This window comes from Pinus tabuliformis, chromosome 2_2 (genome assembly GCF_031772625.1).
Source record: "Pinus tabuliformis cultivar Carrire ecotype Pingquan chromosome 2_2, CPIR1, whole genome shotgun sequence".
In the NCBI taxonomy this organism is placed as follows: Eukaryota; Viridiplantae; Streptophyta; class Pinopsida; order Pinales; family Pinaceae; genus Pinus; species Pinus tabuliformis.
Genome location: NC_142300.1, coordinates 836354006 through 836368873, shown reverse-complemented (window position 1 = coordinate 836368873; position 14868 = coordinate 836354006). Strand labels below are relative to the sequence as shown.

General features: G+C 37.6%; 1 protein-coding gene across 1 annotated transcript in view; it reads right to left on the bottom strand.

Annotated features, from left to right (window-relative positions):
- The window catches only part of LOC149195574 (uncharacterized), a 142598-nt gene that overhangs the window by 84903 nt on the left and 42827 nt on the right, over nucleotides 1-14868 (bottom strand). The window contains exon 2 of the mRNA XM_089405362.1: nucleotides 9344-9892. Within this exon, the coding sequence (XP_089261488.1) occupies nucleotides 9344-9892 (549 nt within the window). The remainder of the gene's footprint in view (nucleotides 1-9343; nucleotides 9893-14868) is intronic.

Here is a 14868-nt window from a genome sequence, read left to right as displayed (position 1 = left end):
CTGACAGTGCCTCTAGTGTAGTAACAGTAAATAGGTACAGACAAAACAGACTCGGGGTGAGCTGAAGGTGTGAAATCTCAGTGTTTCACTTCTTGTACGCAGATCCTATAAAGAAAAGTCGCATGTATATGCCAGTTCTGAACTGAACAGTCACGCATATCTTGGTATGATGAAGAAACAGAGGGATAGACTCAGGAAAAGGATCTAATATGCTTCAGTCAATTATTGATTTGATAGTTGATGATTACAGTCTATTGATGCTATTTAGAAGTGTTTTTGGCTTGAATAGGTTTATGATGACTTGATGGATAATCGATTGAAGAAGATATTTTGATGTCCTAACTAATGGATGAGTTGATGTGATCAGATCTAGCAATGAGGGTAGCATTTGCTAAAATGCATTGTTGGCATTATGTTTTCTTTAGAGGTCCTTGATAAATAATGATGCTTATCAATGGTGATGATGCTTATGTTACTAAAGTACTTAAATGATGCATCATGTTATGTTGTTGTCATGCATGGTGTGCACATGGTGCAGCCATGGATGAAGATTCCTATAGTGCTTGGCTCTCACATGGTATATTGTTTGAGGATTGTTGCTTTTGATGAGTTACTAACAAAGTTTGACAAATGATGGTGAGCTCATGGTTTGCTTTTCTCATTGATGAGAAGCTAGATACATACTGTTATCTCCATGATGGATGAATTACAGATTAGGATCTTATGAATGATTACTTGAGTTGCATATTGGTGAAATAAGTTCTTGATGAAGTGGTGTTGGTATGATAATTCTTCTTTGTATGAAGAATGATGTTGGTTGTTGATATGCTAATGCTACGTCTGTTGGATGATACTTGGAAACAAGGCATTTTTTATGATGATGAAGAATGATGCTACACTGCCCTATCTTACTTTAAGATGATATGCTTAGTCTTCACTTACGTTGTTGTTGCTGTATACCTAGTTACAGGTTGATGATATTGAAGCTACATTGTCTTATCTTGTGAATTGTTGATGGACATATACACGTTGTTGTTCTTGGTGACAAATGCTCATGATGCAGATCATATGTGGCGTATGATAATTGTTGATGACTATTATGGTCTTGTTTATATTGGTTATAAATGTCATATCTATCATTTGATGTAAAGGTCACGTAAAGACCTATGTTGTACTCATTGTAAAATTCAAACATGTATGGACTATTATGGCCAAGTTTTTTTAACATGTGATGTAATTTGTAACCCCACTGTGCTTGGGATGTTGATGTGATAATGATGTCCAATATGTAAACCCATTGTGATTGGGTGATTGATGTAAGTTTGAGTCCTTGGTGATAGGACAAGTCATATGAGTCATAGAGTCATGTACTTCATTGTACATCCATCGGAAATTTCAACATGTGCTCAGGAGGAGCATGGTCAATATTCAATACTCAATGGTTCAGATCTACATCAATCAAGAGAGAAGCATTCATTCAACATTGGTCAGCCCTTTGCCCTTGATGTCAAAGGGGAAGAGTAACTTGGTGTTTGGAGAGTAGCTTGGTGTCTGAAATGCTTGGTGCTTGGTTTGATGTGTTTCACAGTGCCATCAAGTCCAAATGGGGAGATTGTTGGCATTATGAATTATGTGTTGTCCTTGGTGGCAACCTACCTGATGAGTTGTCCTTGATCACAACCTACTTGATGAGTTGTCCTTCTATGGAAACCTACTTGATATAGATATCAACAAGATGTGTCTTCAGATGTGACAGAGTGTTTTGACAAAGGCATGGCAGTTTAGAGGCAAAGGAATGATAAAGTTGAAATTTCAAGACGTATACGCAGGTTCTGTTAAGCAAAGTCGCGTACACATGTGAGTATGAAAAAGCAAAGGTGTGTATAGTTTTTGCACCATGGTATTCTAAATACCAAGGATCCTTACCATGTATTGCCCTGTGGTCTCTTTTAATGGACAATGATTATAATGACTCAAAATAAATCCTATAAGTCCTCAATGGGGACTTTGACCTAAAACATGATGACCCAAGCATGAAACCCATGCTTTAGTAAGTCATAATAATAATAATAATAAGAAATATTATCTTCATTCTTTTAATAAATACATTGAATTGTGACTCACATACATTTATGAAGACTGAACCTAGTTACATATTTCAACACTCCTCATACTTATTTTGCTCGTCCTACACAAGTCTAGGGTCCTGCAATCTGTAATGGTTGTCTCCCTTCTTTCATTGTGCTTCCTGCTCCTAAACCTTTTCTATAACTGGCACTGAGCCTAAAAATAGGAAGGCTCAACAATCAACTTAGACATAAGAGCCATGTAACTGGAAAATATTTGTTATGGCATGCTCCCTGACTGAAGTCCTAGGAGCACCCACTGCTCTTGAGCTTCCCTTAAGGTATGCTCTACCCATTTCGGCCTCTTCATATTGGAAGTCTCGACCTAGGTAAATGGAACATCCTGCTCCTCATGCTTATGTTGCTCGTCCTACACAAGTCTAGGGTCCTACAATCTGTAATGGTGGTCTCCCTTCTTTCTTTGTGCTTCTTACCCCTAAACCTCTGCTATTGCTGGCACTAAGCCACAAGACTTTCTAAAAGCCTTGTCCTCCACAAATTCCACATTCATCCACACCATTATTTTCCTAAGTGCAAGAATGTAGACTTTAAAAGCCTTTGCGGTCTCATTGTATCCAATGAATATACCCTTCTCTGTAGTAGGTTGGAGCTTCATCCTTTGCTCTAATAGAATGTAGCAATAAACCAAGCACCCAAAAACCCAAAGATGCCCAACCTATGGTTTCTTCCCCATGAATCCATCTTCAAGGGTCATCCTCCCCAACACCTAGTGTGGACTCCTTTTTTACAAATAAGAACATAGTCAAATCCCGATCATGCAGTATTACTTTCACTGCCCCAACAATAGCTCTATTCTTCCTCTTTGATACTCCATTTTTTTGTGGCTTATATGGAACTGTCAGCTCCCTTTTAATTCTAGAATCTGCACAAAAATACTTGAAGGCATTCGAGTTGTATTAGCCTCCATTGTCAGATCTAAGCACCTTTATCTTTCTCCACATCTAGTTCCCCACTAGAGCTTTAAACTCTTGGAATCCACTGAATATCTCCTCATGTCTTCATAAAAAAGATCCAGGCTTGCTTGGAATGGTCATCTATGAAGGTCACATAGTAGTTGAACCCTCCACAATAAACATGGTTGACATTGGCCCACATACATATGAATGGATCAAGTCCAAGATCCCCTTGGATCTGTTGTCACTAATGGGAAACACTATCTTGGTGCACTTACCCATGACACACCCCTTGCACACGTCATGCTAATATGTAGTGAAATTAGGGATCCTGGTCACACAGTCTCCATGAGCACTTTGAGTGCTCCATGGTGCAAGTGTGCCATTCTCCTATGCCACGGGTTCCCCAAGTCAGTTGTTGTTGCTCACCAACGCTTTGGCTAGCTCGAACTAAATTCTGTACAACTTGTTCCTTCTCACTTAAGCACCTTTCCAACGTTGAAGCTAGAACCCTTGGGACAAATATACACCCTTTCCATCTCGGAAAATCATCACATACCCCTTGTCTTCCAAGGCTAAAACAAAAATTAGATTCTTCGTCAAAACTGGAACATAAAGCACATTATTCACCAATTGAGACTTCTCGGACTCCCTATGAAACTTATCAGTTCCATTGTCTGCTGACCTATACTCAACATTGTCACCATGCTTAATGTGGAAGTCTAAATTGTGCTCCTTTAGACAAGTAAAGTACCCTGGCACTCCAGTCATTGGGCATGAAGCACCAACGTCAACGCACCACACGTTGGTGGCCATTGAACTAGAGAGACATGCAATGAGTGACAACTCATCCTCAAATCTAGTTGCAAACTTTCCCATCTTAGTCGTTGTAGTGACCTACTTATTTTGTTTTCCCTTTTTCTTGTTAGGGAACTAGCTAGCAAAATGCGCTAGCTGGTGGCAAGCAAAGCATTTCACTTTGCTAGCATCAAACTTCTTTTTATTGCCCTTAAAGGTAGCCCCTTGATCTTTCCTGTTACGAATATAATTTATATAAAAATAATATAAATATAAATAAATGAATAAATAATCATAATAATAGCTAATTAAATAATAATTCTAAAAACATGACCATTCATGAAGGGGCACCTGCCTAGATATAAAAGTAGGCCCTCATTGTAACATTCAATCATCCTTGTATTATTAACTTATCAATAAAGATTACCATTTCAATACATTTGTGTATTTTTACAATTTTAAAGCACAACAACTCAAAGTTTTACTGCTACATTTCCCTTACCCATAGAGGTTAGGGCCAAGTTCTCTTCCTCCTCACCCTTCTTCTTTTGGTCTCCACGCTAAAAACTTCTCGAATCCCCTCTTGTGTGAAATCATCCCACGGTGTTTCCCGGGTGGGAAGATGCTCTCGTCCCATGATGCATTTTATAAATACATCCCACTACTTTGTAAATCCATTCAAGGCTATACACACCAGTTCAAATTCAGGGACTGTCTCCCCTATAGTTGCCATCTCATCTCGCACTTGTGTGAGTGAGCATGGTAAGGTAGGAGCCATGTTCTCTCACATGGACGTCTTGGTGTTGTAGAGCTTATCCTTTAGCACCATCTTTCAATTCTAGTTGTCACTCTGGTACAGCTTGGTGAGTGCATCCCGCATCTCTTTGGCAATCTTTTTCTCAAATAGATGGGAATCAGATGATCTTTCACCTCATCCAAGATGATCCTATGTGCCCTTCCTTCTTTCACTTCATGGAGATCTATGGCAATAAGATATAACACTGGCACAACCATGGTGGAGTTAGCAAAGCTCCATAGCTTATTCTCCTTGAGAACAACTGTGATCCAGACTTTCCATTGATGATAGTTTAAATCTCCTTCTAACATGTGTCCATACCTGACACTGGTTTCCATGGTAAATCAAACCCTTGAATAACTATTTTCTAAAAACCTTAGAAAGACCACAAAACCCTTTGAGCTTGAACTTGTGCAACACTGAATTTCTTTTAGAGGCTTTGTTCTGATACCATGTTAGTTTTCTTTAAGCCCAACAAAATGATTAACGCACCAATAGATTTTTATACCCAAAATTTTATTTTTATTGAAAACCCAAAGAACTCAAATCTAAAAACTACACACAATTAACACAATTGAGCTTTTAACAAATTATGCACAGTAAAAAAAAAGAAATCCAAGCACAAACTTTTTACACAACTTTTACCTTGGAAAACCCTAGTGCGAGGAAAAACCAACAAAGAGGGATTTTATTTGGCTTCAAATAAAATACTCAAGAGATAATTATAACAGTAGATCCACAGAATGTACAGACAAGAACGGCCACAGAAACCGGCCCTCTCTCCTCTACAATGGTATGGCCTGAAGTACGACCTCTCTCTCCAAGAAAAGTACAACCCCTTTTATACAATAGATTTCAACCTAAGGTTCGGCCTCTTCTCCAACATGAAACTCGGCCCCAATATTTAGCCTCTCTCCTGACAACATGGCTTAGGGTTCGACCCCTCTCTCGTTGCTCAGTACGCGCAGGATACAACCCCTCTTTCTCTAAACAAGACGGCACCTTCGCTCTACTACTCGACCTTCGTTCTTCTCAACCAAATCGGCCCTCTTCTCTCTCACTCAATGTGATCTCCAATGTGTCCTTCACCCAGTCATTTTGGCAACGTATAATTACTCTCATAGCCCTATTTTCTCCATGAGATCTTCAAAGAAAAGATCAAAGGCCAAAATTTGATTTTTTCAAATGGAGATATTAATTTCCAATGTTATAAACTTTAGAAATATGAGTTACAAAGCCAATAATAACTAATTAAATTAATTATCATGTGTTTCCTAAGTTTGGACTTGGGAAGAAATAAAAAATGACAAAATAAGTAAATTTTCAGAATATCTTCTACATGCCTGGACACGAGGCCTATGTCGAGACACCAATCCGAGCTACAATTTTAATAATCATCACACAAAAAAAATCATAGATTCAAGATATAGCAGGTTATTCTCAGTAAAATAAGAACAAAACCCTGAAATTCCTGAGGTTTGAAATGGTGAATTGTCCAACATTGCAATAAACCCATACTTAGGACGTGAAAATGTAATTATGATGGCAATATGTAGAATGTTGATTCTCATAAACAAAACATTATAATGGGATCAACCATTCTGTGAAAGTAACACTATTAGTAATTTAAATGGAAATTCCTTGAAAATCTCCTTATAGGCATTCAAACATAGATCCCAATGTTTGCATGCCCCATCCCAATCAAAGACCTTCCGGAGGATCACCTTTTTCTTCCCAATTGTCCCATTAGATCAGGCAACAAACAACATGCAAAGGGATTCACATCACTTCGGATTCTAGATTAGTGAGACATCGGGTTTCCTTTAAACACCCCAGTGCCCCAATGTCTCAACCGACCTCCTCAAAACCCTTGAGGAGCTGTCATTCTAGGCCCCAAACCAACACTACCAGTCCAACAAAAAGATCAGCTCTATGAAGTCCTAGAGTCAGGCTCCACCCTCTGCAAAGCACTATTCTCTAGGTTTGGTTGACAAGCCAATCTTTCATCTAGAGTTTCTTTCCCATGGCCTTGGATGTTATGAGAGTTTGGCATCCTTGCTTTTGTGTTTAACCCCAGCATCATATAACCAGGTTCCCTCAGCCCAAATCATTCCCCAACTTAACATCATTGACTCTTAACATTTGATGACTCTAATGAGGAGCTTGCCTCCAATCACTCAGCCTCAGTAGATAGCCCCAACATGCCTTGACATGCTCTCTTTTGTAATGCACCTAGTTTCAGCTTTTAACACTTCTCTTGTACTTGTACCTTCTCTTATCGTTTCTTTTAGCTAGATACTTAGATCATTATCTTTATAAGCTTTAATATCATTGACATAAGAGTTGCTTTTGCACCCCAATTTGTACTTACATTGGATGTACTCTTTTAGTCCCATTACCCCCTGCGGCTTGTAATCACTCATTGAACATTAACAAAATGATCTTATCTCGTGCCTTATCCTGTTTTGATGGGGTCTTCAAGAAAGAATATCTGGGCAGCAGGAGCTAGAGGAGAAGTTATAAAAGAAACAAAAGAAGATATCACAACTCATTTGGAAGGTTTTCTGTAATGTCCTAGGGTAATTTTTCTAGAGTTTCAACACTTATAAGGAGAACAATACATCTTCATTTACCAATAAAATTCCTCCACAATGCCAACTATCAATCCCATACAACCATAGCAATTCTCAAATGTAACAGTAATATTCAAGAGTACTGAAACAGTGATATTTAAGAGCACTGAAACCAAATCCAGGATCTGATTCACAACAGTCTTCAACTAGCCATAAATTAATTAAATTACCCCTGAATTTCAGTCCTACTAAAGATCTTGCTGGCTGCATATTTGATAAACTCACTTCTGCAGGGGTCCGAACTCCTTGCTGTTGTCACTAGTCCACAAATACACCCTGTAATGTGTCCACTGCCACACACAAATTTTATTTTGGCCTTTGGCCCTGCAGCCCTGATTAGGAAACGGGAATACCCCACAGATTCTTCGTTTAGCACCCTGTATTCTTGCTGCCTCTGGAACAATTCCAGACTTCGTTGAGAAGGTAAATTCCCTGATCCAAAGCGTATCTATCTGACTGGCCAGAACCGATTTGATTTACTCCAAGTGAATAACCTATGCCGGAATAAGAAAAGAGTGTCTAGGTAGGGTGGGATCAGTGCCACCGAAACTAGACAGAAGGATTAGCTAGGGTGGGATCACCTCCACCGAAACTAATCAAACAGAAGGGGTCTTAAAGCCCTCGGAGCCTCAGGCTCAAGAAAATCAGAGATATTCCAATCCAAATTGATGATGATAAATGACGCCAACTCTCCTTTATTTATAGATTTCCCCATTGGGTTCCTCTGTGACGGGTTGCAAGTGCAACCCCCCAATTCGGCTTTTTACCCCAGCCGACCCAAAATTTAACCAATGTTTCCCCAACATTGGATAATTACGTTTTCCCCCTTTATCAAGACTATAGCCTACGTGGTTAGATAGGCTACTCCGTCTTCCCATGGGCAACTAATCCACTGGGGACATTAAATTCTGGAAAGGTTGCCACACCTTAACAAAGCTCAATTCAGGGGTTTACATAGACCCTTAAGCTAGTGATGAAATAAGGAAACTGTTTACCCAAGGTAACTACAGGTTGGGATTTAGGAATACAATATTACAAGCAATAAAAGGCAACTATGCTCCAGGTTATACAGGGATTGCAGCTGTGGCAGAAGAACTTAAGCAGGAACTAGGGAAAATTTAGAATATTTAGGAAAGTTTGGCACACCAATAACGAATTTCAATTCAGGGGATGCTTATGCATTCTTAAGCTGGCTAAGGAAGAGGGAAGGAAACTTCTCACCCAAGGTAACTACATATTGGGATCCGAGTAAAGAAACAATAAAACGTTCCTCTTATAGGTCATGCAGGGATTGCAGCTGTGGCAGAAGAAGCTAAGGATATACTAGCAGAATTTGAGCTGACTATCAACAAATATAATTGCACATTTGCAGCAAAGAAGTTGAATACGAGAATGTTAAAGAAGCAATGTTCACCCTGCTACAATCAACTAAATTGCAGCTGTGGCAGAAGACACTAAGGATCTAATTCCAGAATTTGAGCTGACTATCAACATATATAATATACATTTGCAGCAAAGAAAGTGAAATATGAAAATGTTAAGGCAGTAATGTCCCTGCAAGCAATTAAGTTGACTGTAGTAGTGCATGAAATTTGGAGTTCAGCCTAACATGATACCAGATTGGGTTAACTGTAAGAAAACTGAGCAGGTATATTTTATATTGAGAACTAAGGGTCATTTCCAGTCTGAATGTACTTGGAAAAGACAGTTGGATCATACGTGGAAGGCAATCTCATATGATGACTGCAAGGTCTAAATTGTAGCCTTATGTGCACCCTTAAGGTGTCTAATATTTTGTCTATAATTTGTTAGAATCAGCAATAAAAGCTACTTGAATTAACCTTTTTCCAAAAAAGTATCATACAGTTTCAAATGTAATCAAACATCAAACAATAAGAATCTTAAATTATCTATCCAGTAAAACTGGAAAGAAAAGCAAAACCTCCTCTAAACCATAATAATTTCCATTAGTTATAGTATCTGAAATAAGCTAGTAAGAAGCTAAACACAACAAACTCCAAGTTGTAATATAACTGCATATCAAATCAAACAGCTACACAAAAAGATATTACCTACAATTGGAATAGAGCAATATTGTAGTACACGCCGCCGAAGCCAATCATTTGTCTCATCATCAGGTACATAGTAAAGGCTCGTACCAGCTGAAAAAACTATAGCATCTTCAAAGCAAACAGTAGCATTTTTCTTGTCAGGAAAATCAATGTACTCGACATTTGTTTGCACGCTGAAAGCTTTCAGTAAACCCTTTCCCCACTCAGAGATTTCATCTGGTCTTGAGAACCAATATAAAGTGTGATTACTCTGTTCATAATGGTGTAAAAAGAGAAGGGCGGGAATAATCTTTTCTGCCTCATGATGAGGATTCGGCCTTTTGTATGGAAGATATCGCTGGTCTGCTACCAAAGATAAGCCAGGAATTCCTTTCTTTTTCTGACCACAAGCAGAAGGCATTACAGGTAAAGTCAAACGCTCCCCAGAAAAACGCATGAAATTTGGCATTTTCAAACATCTGGGCAGGAGCAAATTTCTTTCATCTGTGGATGGATATATTGTTTCTCTGGATGGAATATCTTCCTCGTCTTCTGTGATCTTACAGTACTCCACCTGCAATAGAAAGCTCAAGTCAATGAAGAACCCAAAAGAAAGCAAAATGCCAAAAAGCATGAGGGCTGGAAAATTTTAAAGAAAATGTAGAAACACAAGGAAGAATGCAGTTTGCACAAAAAATATAGAAACATGATTCAACAACAGATAGGATACGTTTTAGAACACTAGGAATTCTAAATATAATCAAAAAACCAAAAAGAACCAGGGTGCTGAATTTTTGCTGATAAATCCGTCCCAAAAAAGAATTGATACCAGTTAGTGACAGCATCAACAGAAAGATGTAGGTTCAGTAGGATCTGTATAACCCTCATGAAAGAAAGTGTGTCACTAAATAAGATATACAAGCGACATATCAAGGTGTCAACAATGACTGGAGATAGCATAGTATTTTTATAAGCCATATCATCCTCAATGAGAGAGGTAATACATTTATACAAGCAATGTATTATATACTTGTTACCCATATGTATGAAATATATAGTAATATACATGCATTATATGTCATATACAAACAATGTAATACATATACACAAGCAATATTATATGTGATGCAATGGGATGGGGGATACAAGGCATCCTGACCATGGTTTATCCCCATTTGGGTGAATGCGTTTGTATCCACAATAGCTGGCAAGGCCGACCAATGGTGGTGAGGAAGCTCATATGGGTAGTGCTGTATATCCAAAGGGCCGACACTGAGCCATGAGAGGGAGGGAGTGCTGATGAGCCCTGGAATTGGCCTATTTTGTAGTATAATTTTGAAGTTTTATAATAAAAGCATGCTTTATGGAGCTGCTCCTTTTCGATATCCAGTATGAACAGCGCAGATAATTGCTTAGGTTAAAATTGTAGTAGCAGCAACAAGTTATTTGAAAATGGCTTGGAGTCAATTTACAGCCATTACATGTTTTCGACAAATGTTACAAATATCATTTCAAGGAATATATTGCCAATGGTCCGGAAATAAAATGTATCACACCAAACACTCAGATAGCATAAAAATAGAAAAAGAAATAACTCCACAAGAATGAGAAAGAAGAATGAATAGGAAGCCTCTTTGACGGGGCAACCTCCTTTTACAATATAACAAGTGCACATGAGGAGATGATCTCTAAAACTAGGTCTCTTTGATATATATCTATATATATATAATATATATATGAGAGTACAAGGGTCTAGCTGACCATTGAAGAGCCTAGCCAACCAATAATAGAAATGTAATAACTCAAAATCTAGGGCTTAACATAAACTGACTGGAAAAATAGAGGAAATTATGAGCAAATTTCTCCATGCCTAAAACTTGGATCTGAAAATCTCAGAAAATATGGAAACATAAGCAACCTGAAAAACTCAGAAATATCAGGAGAAATCAGAGATATTTGCAACATTGGCAACTTTGGACAATCAACCAATAGTATTTCTTGTACTTATTGAGTCTTCAGAAACCTTTTGGATGAAGTAAATGTGGAAAAACAAGAAACACCTAACCTTAATAAACGTACTCAAAAAGGAAAGATAACACAAGTTATAATCAATGTGTTAACATCTAAGGGTAAAATAGATCAATGTTGCAACCATCAGCATCGGGATAAAATCAGCAAGTGTCTGGAAAACCAAAAAATCGTAAAAATCAAGAAAATATCGGTAAAAATCAGCGAACTTCAGCAGAATTAAGATACCACCAAAATATCCGTAAAAATTGGCAAACATCAGCTAGGCCAAAATATTGTGATTTCGTGATTTTTTTCATGATAAAATCAGGATGTATGCAGCACTGAAATAGATATCAATTGGATGTAGCACGGGTGGTTGGGAGAAATGTTATCCTCCCCACCCAGATTCAATTCAAGCATGTGACATGTTCAGCTCATATTGAGTATATCCTTGTAATGGCTTCAAGCCTTGTAGTCTGAGTCCCTCAAGGACCAAAACATGTATATTCCTCATATGGAATACAAAGATATTAAAGAAAGAAAAAAAGTAAAATAGATAAAAATGTGTATCAGACAAGGTTTACAACTACGCTACCATATGAGTACCAACAAGCCCATTTATCACATAACTAACACAAACGAGGAGAAAAAAACGTTTGATGAAATCAAGTTTAAATTAGAAAAACATAAATGATTTGACTTGGTTAAGCAAATAACACAACCCTTTCCCTATTGCAATGTTTGAATATGAAATCAAAGTAACAAGAAACCAAAAATGGTTCTTACAACAACACAACTCTTGCCCCTCACAAAAAATGAACCTTCTCTCCAGCTAACTAAGAACTAGGTTGACCACAAATACTTTCACAACTTTAGACCAAATGACATGTGCAAAATGATGAACACTTCTCTCTACTTGACTGACAATAGCAATGGCTGCCCACCCCTAGGATATGCCAGACCACAAAGGTACATAGAACAGTTGGTCTCCTGACTGAACAAAGAATACAACTACTACTTCTATCTTTTGTGACCCTCCTCTCCAAAATGATCTCAACTCAACCAAGAACAACGTTAATAAATTCAAGTATCTAACCTTTTCATACCCCAAAAACAAAAAAAAATGGATTCTCATGACCTGATTTAGTAACTTGCCATTGATTCGTTATAAATTAGTGAGTAATGTTAGATGAAAGAATTGGACAAACCTCCTTGGTTAACAAAAACCCATACACCACTAGGACTTTCCTACTAGTTGGATTATCACTGTTTGAAAATGGATGGTCATCTTTTTAGTACATGTCCATGCATATTCCCATAGCTACCCAGAGTCGAGTTCCAGCTATCCTAGACTTGACAATACATCCATATGAATCCAGAATCTCATTATGACTACCTTGAAACACTGCACATATAGAACAAAACATATTGGTCCTGCATCTTCCATCACTGATTATGTTTGGACTTCATAAGACATACTCAGCAGTTCAAACAATGCTTGCTAAATCACTAGCCCTTATCTTCAGTATTTGATATGAATGTGAGAAGAATTTTAAGAGAATTATGTTGTGCAATTGGCTCAAAGCCACATGCAGTGCTCACTTGAAGGAAGGAACTCAATATACGCTTAGGTATTAAATGTCTCCATAAGTTTCTAAAAAAATTTACTAAAAACAATATCAAAATGGCCATTGCTATATGAATACGAGGTTGTTGACAATAATAGATTTATAATGGTACTAGTGAGACTGAAAAACCTATGATGGTAAAACAAGAATGATTCCTACCTGGACCCTTGACTGGGACTCTTTGCATTTTAGATGAGCCATTCAGGGATAAAGGCATTATATAGCGCATATTTGAAACATCAAACATCATCCTTACTAGCCTTATTTCAAAAAGAGTATTGAGCTAAGTCACATGACACGAGGACACGAGACATGGAGTACACGTAAATACGAGTATTCGACACGAGACACAGCGACCCTAGAAACATGACACAAGGGACAGGTTTTATATATATATATATATATATAATACTGAAATATAGTGTTTGATCCATATAGATATGAATCATGATGATATCTATTTAGTATTTAGTATACACTATTTACTATTTAGTAATTTACTAGTTAGTTTATTAATTTACTACATCAATGATGTTCACAGTTCAATGTTCATTGTTCATGTTATAATTTTTGTTATTAACTTCAAACAAGTTTGATCATGTTCAAACTTCACATAAGGTAGTTTATGAACTATAAATTTATATGTGTTCAAACTTCATTGTTGACTAGAGCGTTAATCGAGCTTTCCCTCCCTTTAGACCTCGAAGGTGAAGTGAGCAATGAGCACATGATGGGGAGCTAGGATTTTAATTACAACACACAATCTATACGTGGTCACTCGTGTATAATTAAGTTAAGTTCTATAGGCTATAAAACCACTTACAGGAAATTTAAGTGCTCCACACTCTCAGCAAAAAACGTGAATGCTCGTCTCCTGCATCTCCATGTCCAGGTCGATGTGAAGTTGTGAGCATTGCGCTCGAATAAGATGGAATTCCTCACGCCGCACAACAAATTTGATTTCGGCGACGAGCAAACGAAACTTCGGTGGAGAACAATGACAAAAAAAAGCCCAAAAATAAACCATGTTGCTATGTTTTAAATGTCACTTTTCATGGACACGTGTCCTAATAACCAAAAACGTTAGGGCATGTTTTCGCGACATCTAAAACACGTATCCTAAGAACCAAAAACGTTAGGGCACGTTTTCACGACATCTAAAACACGTGTCTCGATTGGAGGACACGAAGAAAAACGTTTTTGACACGTTTTTGACACGTTTTAGGGCACGTTTCGTGTCTGATACGTGAAATACGGGACACGACACCCTGAGGAACGTGTCCTATGACTTAGGTATTGAGTGAACTAATAGCGAATAAAGAAGATTTTCGAGAAGGCCCAAAATAGTATCATCATGGTTCTCTGGAAAGGAACACTAGAGAAATACAAGAAACAGATAATCTTCCCACTTTGACAATATCCCACTAAAAATGTGGTTGACAAGAAATTTTATTAAAAAATCCACAGTAAAAATAATAGATAAACTGAATAAATCTTATATATTTATCATCAAATTATAAGTAAAGATATTTATCCACACAAACACAACATTCCAATGTCATGAAGAAAAGGTGAGAAAGAAGGGAGATGTAATTGTATTATTCCATATCGAAAAAGATGTACATCACCCAAAGTTTCAAAAAGGGAAGCAATCATCCATGCAGCCAACTTCCTTTAGCCATAATTATTGCCTAGTTAACACATTCGGTTTCTTTACCTACATTATTAATGTGACATGAGACTTTAGTACCTTATGTCCTAAGACACCTAATTATTTCATACGATCAAATGTATAGAGAGCACAACATATGAATTTGGAGGTTGCTCCCTTTACTTGCATCCAATGTTTTAAAACTGCAACTCGGGTTCGGAACCGGTCAAGGGTTGACTCCAACTCAGTATCGACTCGGCA